The 15,922-nt window shown below is 48.9% G+C and overlaps 1 protein-coding gene across 1 annotated transcript; it reads right to left on the reverse strand.

The window, feature by feature from the left end:
- Positions 1-2,545: 2,545 nt before the first annotated feature.
- FAM107A (family with sequence similarity 107, member A) lies at positions 2,546-15,737 on the reverse strand. The gene is made up of 4 exons (XM_010136547.1): positions 15,674-15,737; positions 7,331-7,505; positions 3,855-4,011; positions 2,546-2,679 (listed from the first exon to the last, which is right to left on the reverse strand). The coding sequence occupies exons 1-4, from the start codon at positions 15,735-15,737 to the stop codon at positions 2,572-2,574; spliced, it is 504 nt and encodes a 167-aa protein (XP_010134849.1). The 3' UTR covers positions 2,546-2,571.
- Positions 15,738-15,922: the final 185 nt, after the last annotated feature.

Below are 15,922 nucleotides of genomic sequence, written 5' to 3' on the forward strand. Positions count from 1 at the left end.
AGGGTCCTGGTGGGCAGCTGGGTCAGGGCTTTCCACTGACTCTCCACCACTGGAAGGATTTCTTGTGACTCCGTCAGCTCAGCCTGAGTTAGGACAGTATGACCTGTCCCTCCCTTTCTCTTCTGGACACCTACTGGAACTGAGCCAGACACCCCTCAGCAACAGGGTCTGTGTTGTGTGCAGCCCCACTCTGCTGGTGGACACCACATCGAAGGGAGACACTTTGATTGTTATTTCTTTTCCCAGATAATATTTGCATACTGAAGAAGACCACCGCAGCACAATATTTTCAACCTTTTCATTGCTGATCTGAGCACTCAGCTTACCCAGACCCTACCGGATGGCTCCCACCCAAGGAATTGCATAAATGCCCCCGTCCTAGCCCGGGTGAGCTGATAACACTGATTTCACTGGTGCATATGGAGTGACAGATTGCCTCTCCTGGAGTGCTTTTCCATCTGTGGAAATGCAAAATTAATGTGCTGAATTTTTTGGAGCCCTTTATCAAGGTTACTTAATCTGTGTCATAACCCCTCACAAAACACCAGCACAATAATTCTGGCTTGTTATCTAGACCTATGTTATCTAGGGAGTGTCACACAACATTCTTTACAGCTGGGTATAAGCAGCCTTAGCCAAACTCTTTTTTTCTTGGAGAAATTTGACTTTTTTTTTGCCCTGAAAAAAAATCACTGATGCTCTTTCTTCCTCATGGTCTTAATCACAACCTGTATGAAAAGGTTCACATCTGGAAAGAACATAATAGATGCTTTCAGATCTTGTTTGACCCATGGTGACCATGTGCACTGGATTTCTGAAACAGAAGCTTGGTTCGAGTAAGCATTACGAGCAAGGGGCTTAAAAGTTACTGCGGAGACAGTGCTGTGAGATGGAGTCTCAAGGACTGAAACTGAGTTAAGGGCTTTTATGGTCCAGTCTGTCACAGAAGCCCTGCACCTGTATCACTGCTCCTGACACCTGGTGTAGCTCAGATGTTTTTCCTCAAGCTGCCAGGCTGAGCAACAGCCCTCTGAAATGGAACACACCTACTGGGTCAGGGAGGTGAGGGAATGGATTAGTGACTTTTTAATAAATATGTGATAAATGCCCAGTTTCCCTTAATTTGTGTATGGATCAGCTGAAGATGTGGGTAGTAGAAGTTGTTTAACCAGGTGTTACCTCCCCAGCTGACTAGGTCCCTTGAAGCTTGCCATTCAGGAGCCAGCGTTCAAAGGCAGTCGGTGAGTTGTGCTTTGTTTAGGCTTTGTATCAGGGCCAATGCGAGAAGCAAGAAGCTGAGCTCTTCCTGGAGGCACAGTTTTAGCTCTAGATGTGGACACCTCAGGGCATAGGTGCCCCATAAATGTGGTAGGTTCTGTCCATATGTGGTGCAAATGCACCACCTATCTCAGCTTTGCTGTACCAGCAGCAAGAAGATTTTTAGCTTTGCAAAGTGGCAACAGAAGTGAGTCAGCTCTGATCTCTGCAAAAGGGGATGAGAAGCACTGATCAATAGTTTTGCATCAGTACCGACGTGCCCCACAGCCCCGGGTGCCTACAGATGCCAGCTGCGTGCAGGCTGGTTTACAGGACAGCGGCCTGAGGGCAGTGTGGCGTCACCACATTACCACCTCTCTATCACAGGGCACTGTTTTGTGGATCCCTATGGTAGCACGTGTCCAGCTGCTGGATGAGGGACTGAATCTCGATAGTCCAGAGTCAAGAAGCAGTTTTGTCTGCTACATCCACAGGGATCTACTGCCTGGTCACTGCATGCCTCCACGAACACCCACGCTGAAAACACCCAGCCTTTGCTTTCTGCACAGAGCATTTGCCTCCAACTTGGAGTGTTGATGGTTTAGTCCAATGTATTTTCTGCCCAAGCATGGAACTGCCTAAATAGCTGCTTTCAAACAGGCTTGAAATGCAGTTTAAAGGTGCCTGTGAAGAACAGTTGCACCTGCCTGTGCTGCATTGATATGGGCACACAGAGGTTGATTTGCTCAATAATATGGGTGTGCTGGTGGTGGGAGACAGCCTCAGCCAGGCTTGACTCGCACACTAGTGCAATTGGGAAACAATTACCTGGGCTGCAGGTTGTCCCTTTTGTTACCACACCAGGTTTCCAGAAGGTTCTCCAGAGCTGTGGCCACCCTCCTGACAACACATGCCTGGCGAGCCTACCTCTAGGAAGAAGCAGGGGTCCCCCAAATCATCCCTCCACAGACTTCCCTGGCTTAAACCATCGCTGTGTCTCAAAGGTTGACCGAGAGTTAGCTGGAGGTTAGTATGTACCCAAAATCTGGGGGGAAAATAACTTAATTTTTCTCTGCATCAGCTCATGTGAGTACTTCTTCCGTGAATACCGCACCTTTTCCACCTTTTCCTTCAGTGAATACTGATACCTTCCTGGGATGAGAAAACCTTGTTTTGTGCCTTCTGCTGGAGCAAGTATTAATAACCGTAAGTAGCCCCAGTGATGCAGCTCTGAATGTCCACCATGTACAGAGATGTCAGCGTGCATGTGTTAGTGCCGGCCTTGGTAGGATCCCTGTTGAGTTTTGGCAGAAGCTACGCTGCTTTCTCATCCCCTGTCACCGTCGATGTTCTTCTCAGATTTTCCTTGACTTTAATGAATTCTGGTTCATGGTCTTCCTGCTTCTCCTGCTCTTTCTCCAACTGTAAAAAAGAGGAGTCACCATTATCTGTGAATACTAAAGGACCAAAGTGCGTTAGCTCTGTTAAAATGGTGGCTTCACTATTGCTGGCTGTCTAGTGATTATTGCCCCAAGCTGAAGGAGTGTGTAGTGCACATGTTGGTCCCCTCTTTCCAAACCATTACACCAGAGCCTTGTGCACCCTTAGTCTCTTTTTCTAGCCCACTGAAATGTTAATGATTTTTTTTCTCTTTCAGGGAGGAACATCTCCAGCAGAAAATCAGGGGAGTGCTTCATTTCAGACCTGACCTGGCATGGAGGAGGGAGGAGGAGGTTTGAATCCTTCCCAGTGAAGGAGACCTGTGAGCCTGGGAAAAGCTCTCAGCGTTAGGTTATTGTCTAAGGTGGGGGGTAAGTTATTGTATTGCCTCATTTTTATATGCAAAGTCTTTATGGATCTGTCCCTAAACCACCTTGTTTCATACTCCTGGTTCTTCTCTGAGAGTGCTGGGCTTTGATTTTCAAGTGATCTCAGCTTGGCTGGTATTGTTGCAAGTAAGCTGTTGTGTTATTAATCAATTTGCAGTGCAAATACTGGCAGGTAGGACAGGGCATGGCTTTATTTTCGGTGAGAACAAGCCTGCTTCTTGTTTGTGCTGGTATTGGCAAGAGGGCAGGCGTAGAGCGCCCCAGGCATGGCTGTGCTGCTGAGAAGTGCCCGTGCTGAATATTGCTTTCCCCAGGCATATTTTTTGCCAGCGTACATGCCAGGAACTGCTCCCAAGAGCAGCTTGGGTGTAATTGCAGCAGGATTTACACCTTCCAGCACTTTTGAAGCCTCTTACCCCACATCCTGGTGTCCCCAGCACCCGGCAACAGCCCCCATGCTATGTGGGGTGCTTTGAACTGGAAAGCACACTCCAAGCACACTATGTGGGACCTGGAGGAGAGCCAGGGCCAGTGATACATGGTGGGGGTCCTGGGTGAGATGGTACAAACGAGGTGGAACCCACTGTGAGGGTGAGGGTTCTGCAGCTGCATGGGGCAGCAGCGGAGGATGTACTGTGGCTCCTGTATTGGGGAGGGGTAGCCACACTATACCTTGGGTTGAGCCTCAGGCCACCCATCTGCCCTGAGGTCTCTGCCTCATACGGGGTTGTTAGGATAACCTAGGGATGGCTGAAAACTCAGTTCTACCTGATCCAGCCTCTGGTGCCTCTTTAATAGCTCTTTTTCAAAAGGTGACTGCAATTTTTTTGCCTCTTCCTCTTCCTTCTTCTGTCTGATGAACTGGTTTCGCCGTCGGTGCTCAAGCACCCGCTGCAGCTCTGGCTTGCTCTCCATGCTCAAACCTCTGTGAATAAAAAGCAGATAAATCAGGGCCAGAGTGCCTACACCCTGGGCTGTGACCACCGCCAGCCTGGCAACCCCAAAACTCTTCTCAGTCCTAAATGGAAACATGGGAGACCTGGTCCACAAACCAGTTCTGATCCACAAATCCATCCACCAGGCTTTGAGAGTGCCACTGGCAGCATCTGTCTTACTGCTGGGCCGGTGCCTGGGCTGCCTGCCTTTGGTGGGCACAGCGTTTGCTGTCGTCGTATGGGGCTTGAGGAGCTGGAGGTTTCGCTAATCCCGTTACACTGAGGTGCTACAGCTTTCCGGGTCAGGTGTGGAAATGGGACTTTGCATCGGCTCCCGCAGTTACTAGTTTTGATTATGTTAGTGACGGATTCTTCGACGTTAAGAGCTTTTTAAATAAAGACGATTTTTTTTCCACCAGCAGGGGTAGTCATTGATCTGCAATAATTGTCCTGGCAGATCCTCTCCTCCCCGTTGCATCCCAGCTTTGCTTCAGAGCTGAGGGCTAGCCATCCCCTCTTGACATGGAGAGTTTGGGTCAAGAGGCCAAAATGAAATGTCCTTTTTCCTGAAACCCAGACCGTTTGCCATGTTGCAGGTGCCTGCTTTCCCTTCCGCTGCCTGAAGCATCTTGGGTGAAGCTCCAAGCCATGTTCTGTAAGGAGTGGGGTCATGGGAGCGGAGACATGGCAAGGGCGTGCAGACAAGGCATAACTGTGGCAAAGAGATGAAAGAATTTCTCCAAAGAAATCCCAGAAACCTAACACTTCGAGCATTGCCATTCCTGAATTTGGACACTAGGATTTACCTTCCACAGCTGACCCCAACCATTGCCCACCACCTCCCACCCTGGAACCATGGGAGTAGTTACAAGTCCCGTTGTAAAATGTGGGATGTTTGGTGTTCCTGTGGTGAAAGTCTGTTTTGAGGCTGAGGAGAGGACCTCCTCAGCACGTCTGTGCGAAGGGCTTCCCCAGGGCATGGCGCGTCGCGGTGCACTGTTAATGCATTAGTGCGTGGTGCACTCAGCACTGGGAGGTTTCTGTTGGACAAAGGCATGTTGGTTTCTGCTGAGGTCGTTTGCAGGCAAAGGCAGCAAACCCTGAGGACTGCGGAGCTTTCTAGGCAAGGTGCAGGTGCTGAGGTGGTATCTCACATTGTGAGAAACTGAACTGGCAGGCAGGAGAGGGAAAGGCTCTCCAGGTGCAGCAAACCTCTGTGCTGTCACAACGTGGCTGGGATCAGTGCTTCCATCCTTCCACTGCCACGTTTAATGATGCTTCCTGTTGAAATTTCTTTTTTTTTTTTTTTTTTTCTTTTTAAAAGGGACAAGGTTTTTGGCAAAATCAGTGCTTCCATCCTTCCACTGCCACGTTTAATGATGCTTCCTGTTGAAATTTCTTTTTTTTTTTTTTTTTTGCTTTATAACAGGACAAAGTTCTTGGCAACATCAGTGAAGTCAGCCGTAGCATTGGCCCTAGAGATTTTGTTATGGTTTTTCAAGGCAAGAAGAACTTGGATGCTGCAGAAATGCTTTTCCCGAGGCTTGAGAGGAGACAAACCTGCCTTGGCTTGCTGGAGCCACAGCTTGCAATGTTGCCGCTGGATTTGTTACTATCCTTTGATTTAATCAGCCTGTGTTGTCAGTACCCAGAGGTGTTGACGAAGATCAGGGTTTTGATGTACAAGCTGCTGATTTGAGTTGCTTCTCCCTGCTGCTTAAGGGGAAAATCCAACAGCAAAGCAGAAACCGGAGCAAGTCATAGATCATCTCTCTCCCCTTCTCCTCTCTCTCGCTCTATAGTAATGTAGCAGGAAGCAAAACTGGTAGAGCTGAGAGTGACAGGAAACCAGCAACAATGGATTATTGTTTGCAGTAGGGTTTGTTTCACATATTTGCTGAGAATTATGTGGGAGGCCGGAGCCGAAGCAGGTTTAAACTGATGCCTGAGATGTATGGAACTAAAAAGGAAGGGATCAGGAGGTGCAGGATGGCTGCAGCGGAGCTGCCTCTCGCTGGTATCTGAGGGCATGTGTGGATGTACTGTGGTGACAGGACAGAACAAGAATACGAAGTGATGATGTACTTTTTATTTGCCAGTTGAAGTTCAGCTCAGTCTGATGCCATGGGGTCTGTACCCCATCTGCTGCTGTTTGTCTCTGCTACCTCCATTGCAGTGATTTCTTCATTCTTTGTTATGAGTCTGGAATAATGTTCTGTGAGATCAGAGCTGGTGGATGAGCAGTACCACTAGGTAGGATATGGTCACTCTCAAACCGGAGAGTTTTAAAAATATGTGGCTGGTATAGTTACCTCTGCCTTGATGCCGGAGGACCTCTGAGCATGATCCCTGTAATTCTTCTGATTCTGGGAAAATTAAATCAGACCCAAGCCCAGCCAGTGCCAGTATTGATTAATGCACCCCGCTGGCAGGCTTGATTGTTTGCCAAATTAATATATGTGCCTGGTTCTTTTGATGGCTGTGGTCCTTTTGAACAGAGGCTGTGCTCCTTTTAATTAGATGGTCAAAATGCTGCCGTGTTGGAATATTTCAGGGCGTTCAGAAAATGTCAATATAAAGCCAGCAGATTTCTTGCTGTGCTTTAAACCCTCTGAACTGAATATGCTTTTATTGCAGTCATATTCAGCCGGCTGCTGCAAAGGAGTGATGTGGTTATAGGTTCTCAGTCACTGGCGTCATCTGCCTGATGTTGTGTCTGTACCCCTGAAGAGCTGAATTGGAGCGATGGGGTAGAAAGTCAGGAATGTGAATTACAGCCTATTGTTTGATCTTTAGGGAGACAGTGATTAGTCTTCTCCTTGTACCCTGGTGCTTTCCTGGCTTTCAATAGGCCCATCCCACCTGCACCTCTGACTGCCTCTGGGTTGACCCTAAAGCACCAGGAGCGCTATACAATGCTGGGGACCCAGCAAGCCAGTGAGGGAGACAGAAAAACCAGCAGCAGGGAGAAAACATGCGTGGGACACCGAGAAAGGGGCTGCTAGGATGCTGCATATCTTCCAGCGCTTGTGGCTCGAGGTGGGTGGAAATGGCAAACAGCTCAAAAAGTGCCAGCCAGTGCTTTGGGATGGCAAAGAGGGGGGCTTTTCGCTCTGCTTTTGTCTTAAAAGAAACTGCCACATCAGAGAGAAGAGGAAATGGCTACAGCAAGTTTTACACTTGTGGTTGTTTGCAAGTGAAGGGCTTTATCGTGCCCTTCCAGCTCACAGGCTGGCGCTGGCACTTCTGCCTCAGCTGCCGAGCTCCGATGGCTGAGCAAGTCCCAGCCCGCTGTGAGCCCCTCCTTACCTTTTGTGGTTCATCAGCAGCTCTCTGTGCAGCTCTTGGTGGCTCTTCGAGGCTTTTACGGGATTTAGGAGCTTTTTGGGTTTGATGAGGTCTGGGTTTCCATCTATGTAGTCTGGGTGAGTCAGGATGTTGCCGCCGTCTGGTTGCTCCCGCTGTATTTCAGTGTACATTGATGCTGGAAGAGAAGGGAGGTGTTGGCGTGAGAATTCTCACCCCGCTGTGGTGTGGGAACCTGCTGGATCTCTCCTCCTCTGGGCAAGACAGAGGAGAAGAGATGGTGCCTGTCCTGGCTGCTCAACACCCGTGTGAGTGTCTGTGTGCACGTTTCTCTATGTGCTGGTGCGGGCTTTTTAGAAGTTTTAGGAAATGTTCCCTTTGTGTTGTTGATGAGACTTATATCAATTAGATCACTTAAATTACTTGCCACCCGCTTGCTTCACTGGCTGCAGCATTTAGTGCCAAGGATTAATTAATGCAAAATAAGTCTAAACTTGGAAACAGGCATGGACGGAGACTGTGCTGAGCTGCTGCTTCGGTCGTCCTGGCCGAGGCCATCAGTCCCTTAGCACAAGGGGTTGCTGTGGGATTTGAGGGGCTTCCAAAACAAGGGCTTGAGGAAGTGCTGCTGTATCTGAAACCTCTCGTCAAGGAAGGGTTTTGCTGATGTCCTGCTGGCCTGATAATCAAGATCAAACCTGACGCCAATAAAAGCATAATTCACCCATGCAGTATGTGATCATGCTGTAATAATTTCTATGTCCTGGATGTAAGAACAAGAGCCCACTGTTTTGGAAGTGATGACAGCTTGGATTTCAGGCAAACCACAGGGCATGTTCTCTGCTGGTGTTTTCCACGTGCTCTACATTTCTTCTTTACAAAAAAACCCCTATACAAAGTGAGCGCAGAGCACAAGTTATGACAAACTGCATGTGGTGGGCTGTGTCTTTAAATGCAGAGCACGGTGGGGCTGCTTACAATTATTCAGTGTACGGTCTAATCAGGGGCTCAGAAAGAGCAATTTATTCCTGACTATTCACTCGAACAATTTGGAAGTTTACCAGTAAGAACAAAAAGTCCCAGGAAAAGGGTGTAGGCAGCTCCATGTCTGTAAGTGCCTCGTTATTACAGTATTTTGGGGGCCTAGTTGGGTTGTGGAGCAGCAAGGAAAACAGTTGTTCAGTAATGTTGCCTCTCTCTTGTTGCAATCTCATATACAAAAGGAGTAAATCCCTTTTAAAGGAAAAATCAATAAAAAAAGGCAAGAGAAGGCGGGCTAGGTCGTTCTTTCATAGCCGGTAAGTACTTATCAAATGTGAAGTGGATTGCAATCAAACGGAATTGTGTAAGGAATAATAGTGCTGAAGAAATGATTCAATATCAAACAACTCGTTGAATGGTAATGCGGCCAGTGCCCTACTGCTTTGGGAACAAAGGAAAACAAATCAGCGCCCATTACGTGAATGTAATTGGGGTGAATAGTTCGGTACGTATTTAAAGGGTGTTTGGAAGCTGGAACCAGTGATTTCTTGTATCAAATTATTTTCCTCTAGGATCATACATCGCTGCTGGCAGAAGGGAAGGTGGCGTGGTTTAACGTCTAATGGCAAGTGCCAGGCTGACTCAACCCCCTGTGGGGCTGACTCCACAGGCTGAAACTGGGGGCTCAGTGTTGCTTTCCAGAGAGATGCAGGGACTGAAGAACAGCCAAGGGTTAAGGCAGAACAATTCCATAGCTAATTTTTGTTAGGTGAAAGCCAGCTTTCGAATAATGAGAAAACACGTCAGGTTTTCACTGGGATAGAATTGCTTTGATGATTATTTTTCTTCTTCTACTTCTTCCCTTTCTTGGTCTTTTTTCACAGGAGAAGAGGCAGACAGAAGGCAAGGCCGGAAGGTACAAAACCAAAGGTTTGTTTTGGCATGAATGAAATAGATGAGCTCCCATTTCAAATGGCAAAGTAATGTCTTCATTCTTCAAACAGAAAAGTCTCATGGAGTAACTTAAATAAAATGCCAGCTGTTTTTAATGGACACACCATTTTTGGACAGCTATACTAACAGACTAGCCTCAGTGTCACTGTGTTGTTCTGTCACCCTTTTCTGACTGTTCCTGTACAATCATTTAGACCAGAGCTGCCTCCAGTGACAGAGATGCCTGCACGTGCTTGTGGGCTGGGTACCAAATCCTGCTGCACAGCAGGAGAAGGGCTGGGACATACCGATCTTGGATTTGTCCATCTTAAATCCGCCTGTTGTACTCTGCTAGGGAATAACGCAGTGAGCAGCGAGCGTGGAAGGATTGTATGAGCAACCAAGCCCGAAGGACCATCCTGGATGCTGTAAATGGCTGTAACTCCAGTGACTTTGGTGGGTTTTTTCTATACTAAGTACCTCTTGGGCCCTGCAGCTAAGCTGTGCGAGCTCTTGGGGCACAAGTGCAGCACTGTTACTTACAAAGTACTGTTTTCCCCCTCTCCTGCCTTGGGGGACCTTCTGCTTATGCAGCGTTTTGGGGGAACACTGTGGTGAGCCTGGACGCTTTGAATCCATTAATGTGGTTGTTTCCAGACTGCACCAATCTGACATTGCATGGCTGAGGCTTGCAAAGAAGCAGCAATTTATCAACATAGTTACTGGAGGCAGATGGGGAACTTTTCCATGGAACTAGTAGAAATGAGGAAAATACTGGGAAGGAAGGAGTGGGAGGTTCTGAACCAGGCTGGAGGCATTTCTGGCTGTTAAATCAGCATGCAGAAATCCTCACAGCGAGCGCAATTGCCTGAACAATACTGTGGGAGCCAGGACACAGCAGGTAGCTCTGAGCTTGGTTTTACTCTGCTAGATATACCTAGGGGTGTGCAGACACTGACCTCGAGGATTTGGCTTTCAGTGGATGTCCGTACTGCTGCTCCGGGGACAAAGTCAAAGCCCTGAGCTTGTGCCTGCCTGGGACTGGAAGGAGCCTTGATCCTCACTGCAAGAATAGCGCTTTAAACCTTCAGAAGACCTTAGTCTGGAACAATTCAAGGAACATCTTCATTTGCATTGAGCGGAAAAAGAAAAATGGAATATAAAAATATTGATGCGCCTGAAACACAGCTTGGGGTTACGCTGAGAGTGAGGACGGGGCATCCTTCCTCCTGCAGGTTGGCAGATAGAGACCCAGTGCAAAATGTTTCTCGTGTAGTAGATCTATCATCTTCAAGATCTGGTGTAATTCATGTCAGTGCAAGGGGAGACAGACTGCTATCAGGCTGCTTGTTGTCATTATTTATAGTGCTGGAGGTATAAATCAAGCGAGGCCTCTGCAGTGGATTTACAGCAGGATGTCTGGGTTTGCATGATTCAGCTGTAGATCAATGAACAAGGCTGTGCTCTGGCACCTCCTTGGTCACCGTCATAAATCAGCAAAAGGTGTTAGACGTTTTTATATTGTTCTTGGCAAGATATAAACAAAGAAATACATGTGCATTTTAATACCTTCTGCTGTACTCAGAAAGACAGTGTGACCTTTTCAATAGATCCACTTTGGAGTGTTGCTTATAGAAAGTAGCTGTGTTTCCTGCGACTTACGCAGTCTTTTGCTTGCTTTTAAATATTTTCCTTTTCCTCATTTCTAGAAGCCTGAGGCTTTCTAGGAAAGGTACGTTTCCAAAGTGACTTTTCTGTAAGCAAAACTCAAGACTGCCTGGACAAGGAGGCCAGGGCCACTGGCAGATACTTGGATGTCACACATGGCATCACATTATCTCCTCTCTCAACTGCAGATGTGAAACGAGCTCCCAGTCTTGATTAGTTTTCTAGGAGACCCCACAGGGAATGTTCAGCATCTTTGAGACAGCCCAGAGACCAACCACTGTCTTGCCCTAGGGTGTGGGATTGGCTGAGGGAGAAAAATTACATTTTAATATCTTGGTCTGTTCTGACCTCAAACAAAGCCCAAATTCCTGCTCAGACTGCCTGAAAATCCTTATAAATCCCCTAATTCCTGGGAGACTTATGATAAAATCATCAGTCTGTCATCCTGGGGCAAATTGTTTCCATTCTGATTCTGCACAGCCCAAATATTTTGGGCAACAGGCTATCAGGCAGTTTTGGTGCAACGTTAAATGCCTTTGGAAACCTGAATGATGCAAATAATATGTTAAATATATCCTACTAGGAGTGTAAAACGTGGTGTACTGCTGGGGGTACTGAGGAGCTTTTGAGCAGCCTGGGGCAAGGAGAAAGGTTTTAGCCTGCTCCTGGAGAGGAGGAGGAGGACTGCCTCATGCCCAGGGACACTGGCGCTCGGCTGCGGCCAGCTGAGCTATGGTTCCCTTCGCTGCTGCCGCTCTTCGATTTTCCCTCGCTCAGAGGAGATGCCCTTCACAGAGCATTTATTTAGGATAAAGTGACTTGTCTCTGCGTGGCGGGTTGCCCTGTGAGCCCCTCTGTCAGGACTGCACGCTGTGTGCCGCTCCCTGCCCGGCGCTGGCAGCCTGCTTCACCGTCCCGTCGGGATGGAAATAATCCCCAGGAATGTTAAGGGGATTAACAGCCCTGGAAAGGGCAGGTAACCTGAGCGGTGCAGCTCTGTTCACAGCCGCCTGCACGGAAAGGGGAAAACACATGGAGGGAAAACAAGGAAAAAACAAGAAGAGATTGAAAAGAGAATTAATCCATAGCTGTTGGGTTTAGAGAGCGGTAGGATGGAGGTCTGGGCTCTTACCCGGCACCTCTCAACTTGCAGCTGTATAGGAGAATGGCGGGTGCAGCAGGTCACCAGCTGCTTTTTGTGGGTTTTCATGAGAAATGCTTCCTCCCCCTTGACTTTTGTTTTGCCAAGTTCTCCTTGACGTCCTGCCCCTCTGTGACCTGCTCACCCTTTCCCCGCGCATCCCTCAGCCCTTTCCCACGCCACCTGCAAACTCTATCCGCTCAGCAGCGTGCCCTGACCTGTGCAACGATGCCCTCCCGGCTCTCAGCACCCTGGAGCTGCAAGTGTCGACGCTGTCTTCTGCAGCACAGGTCAGCGTTTAGCTTTAGCTGAAATCCATAAAGCAAACATAGCTCACAGTCTTTTATTTCTGTAGTCTGTGTCATTTGAGAACTGATTTTCCAACCAGAGCGTCTCAGGAGAGTTTGTCAATAGGGGCAGAGGATGACCAAATTGCTTCCTTTCTGGGCAGAGAATGGGCCTCTCTGAAATGTCATCCACACAAAACCAGGCAGAAGGCATTATTCTGGGGATGGGATCCCAGAGGATATTGCTATTAGTAATTCTGTGTAACCCTCTTACTCTGAACTGGCTAAAAACCTCAGGACGCCCAGGATCAGAGCCCTGGGTCTGGGTTTGTAAAACCGCTGGCCCAAGGGACCGTTTCCTGGGCAGAAATGATCACTTAGAACTGTGGTTACAGAGAACAACCTCTGGCTTTCGGGATGCTGGGGTTCATTAATGAATGCATCTCTTTTAAAGAACCAGCAGATTAATGAAGGGCAGCTGAAAGACGCCGGTTACGCACATCCTGCAAGTAAAGGGACTGCAAAACCAACACACTGAGTATGGGTTAGCAGAGCCAGTTTAAAGTTATTTACACAAGTAACCTGAGCCTGGGAAATAATGCGAGTTTCTGACACATTTAACTGCAGTTAAGGGAGGGAACCTTCCCTTTTCTGGGCTACAGCCCCTGATGGCATCCGCTGCCTGGGGAGCCCTCCTTTCCCCAGGATGAGGGTACCATCCCTGCCAGCTCTCCTCCAGGAAGGCTGTGAGGAGTGAGCCTGTTCTCACACCTTGCAAGGGTTTGCACGTGCAGGTGGAGATGCACAGGATCTTTAAACTAGCCTCAGTTCCTTTTAAGCACTGGTACATGGACACTTCTACCTGTTAACCAGACGTTAACTTTTTTGTTTGGTCGGTTTTTTTAGAGCATGATCTTTCAGTCAGTGCATTTCCACTGTCTGAAGGGGAGCTGGAGTCTGGTCCTGCAGCTTTTCCCATGAGAGTGCAATGGCAGGAAAGGTCGTGTGGTAAGTTAAGTCCTCCAAAGAATGAAGCTGAAAGTTTGTCATTCATTTTGGGATCTTGATTTGAATGCATTTGCTACTCTGCATGGTTTCGCTTACTTTAATTAATCATATTTTAGAAATACAATAGCTGAGTTTGGCATCCTGGGGCAGGGAAACCATTGTGTGTTGGTCTCTGTGAGCCCCAAAGCTTTGTACAGGGAGAGCAGCTGTCGGGTGTGCAACTGCGTTGTGGAGGATCTGCTGCCGGGAGGACAAATGGTTCGACCTTAAAGCTGGGCACCTGCTTTTGGAAGCCACTTTCTGTATGGTCGGTGTGTTCAGGGCAGAGCGAGGCACCCAGGTGCCAGCTTAGGGGGTCAGAGGCGGGTGCTGCCCGACAGGGAGACTCACAGTGCCTGGAAAGCCTTTGGCAGGGGAGTTCTGCCAGCCGAGTCTGCAAAATGCACCTTAACACCCCAACTAATCCCTGAGTTTGCTGTTACGCAGCTGAGCAACAAAATACCTGTCATTCCTTCACATTAGCTTAATGACTGCGGTGGCTTACTGCCCTGCTGATGGATGATGACGACGATGTCAATAATGATGATGATAGTAATAATGATGATGATAATAGTGCTATGATAATAATATGGCCAACCCAAAGATTGGCAGATGCTAATCGTTACCCTCCCTGGGCGAGGTGGTACCAGCTCCTACCCTCACTGTGATTTTCATCTCCTCTGGTTCTTGCCGTGCCGGCAGCTCAGGAGCAGCTCATACCACTGGACCCGGCACGCTCCCTCTTGCTTGTCACCAGGCGACCGTATCACTGATAAATGATACGCGTGCTCCGGAAAGAAAGCAAAGAGCCTTTGCCTGCTTTTAATCTATAGTTTTAAATAATTAAGCAAGGCTAATTCTGGTATTTATAATGCAATAGGGTGAACGTAACTTGATGTGGCTGCCGTGGGAAGCAGTTCCCAGCTATCGGGTGGCTGCCTGAGGGCAGCAGGCACACATGCCCCGGGTCCTCTCACCTTCGCTCAACCCTGATGTTCAGGAATAAACCCCACGAGGTCACAGGATCAAAAAGGAAAAGAAAACCCTAATGGAAATGTAGAATGGGGCAGGGGAACATGGCCCTGCAGCTCCTGGCACTGCTGCTATGTGTCATCACCGTTCCTGCCTCTGCCTCTCTGCCAAGCTCATGCTGTGGATGTTTCTCCCCACCAGTATAGCCAGCTCTCCCCACCAGTACAGCCAGTGCTCCTCACCAATACAGCCAGTATTCTCCAAAAAGCATCGCTTGTCTCCCCTGTCCAGCCAGTGCCCCCAGTCCTGCCCACCCTTGCCAAGTGCCGTGCCAGCACTGCAGCCCATGGGGCTGGGGTCACCCCTTTACACCAGCACCACACATGCCTAAGAGCGGGCACAGAGCTCAGCCCGGGCTGCTCACACACCACCACCTGCAACCACCCCAAATGTGAAGGACCCCAGATGTCACCACGATCACCTGCTGAGCTTCGCACTCATGCACACGTATTTGGAAGAGAGAAATCCCAGCAGGTTTGGGGCTAGCTGAGCCGTCTGGTGGGTCGGAGTTACCAGTTCCCTGGTTTGTGTTGGCTCATGCTGGAAATGCTTGTACAGTCAGGCAGCAGCGAGCTCCCCTCTGCCTGCAGGCAGGATTGGGTGTGCTGGTTAATCATTGCATGTAATTATCCTGGACTGTGATAAGCAAAGATAACAAGGCTGGGATCCCATGTTAGCCATCAATAAGGGACGTCAGCCTCGTGCCTTTTGGAAGCGGCATGCGGAGTGGCTTGTTTGGTTTTGTTCGTTAGTGACAGATGCTTAACAGCATTTCTCAATCACAAACTTACTGTTAATACCTCATCAAATATTTGCTCTGTGCATTTCCTGCCTGTGATAGAGATACATATCAATCATTAATGAATGTTTTAAGGTAGCTCAGAGGTATTTTCCTGAATACAGAGAAAATCCCGCCACGCTGCTTTGCAGGGAGCGCTAATAGCCAGTGCCCGCTTCCAGCCCAACGCCTCGCCAACAAGTCTGAATCGCGGCATGGGTTTGCTTGGGGAATTTCTTCTGCGATACGGGACCGTTTCGAAGGGCAGAACCAGCAGGGCAGCTTCTCAACCAGCTACTAGAAGTATTAAAGTACACGATATTTCAAATAAAATTTAAAACAGGGACCAAAGTCACCTGTGCATTAATACATAAGCAGTGCAGGTTAACCCCACGGGAGCTCAGCAGCCTGTCCTTGCAGCAGGGAGCCAGCAGAGAAGCGGGGACCCCCTGGGGCAGCTCAGGGGGCCCTGGACTTACCTGATTTCCGCAGCGTGGCCCTAGGGAGCCCGGGGGACAGGTGCTGCCCTGTGCCCCACGACATGGGGCTGCAGGGGCGGAGGCTGCCCCTTCTGCCTGGCTGCGCTCGTGCCTGCATGACTTTTGGCTGGGTCCGATGAAGCTGCCTGGCTCCTGCCAGGTCTCTCCGGCAGGAGTGGGGGCAGAGGGTCACGCGGAGGTGGCTGCTGCACTGGCGCTCCCTCCCTGCTGCTCTCACCACCCCACAGG

Source organism: Buceros rhinoceros, unplaced genomic scaffold, assembly GCF_000710305.1.
Source record: "Buceros rhinoceros silvestris isolate BGI_N320 unplaced genomic scaffold, ASM71030v1 scaffold990, whole genome shotgun sequence".
Classification (NCBI taxonomy): domain Eukaryota; kingdom Metazoa; phylum Chordata; class Aves; order Bucerotiformes; family Bucerotidae; genus Buceros; species Buceros rhinoceros.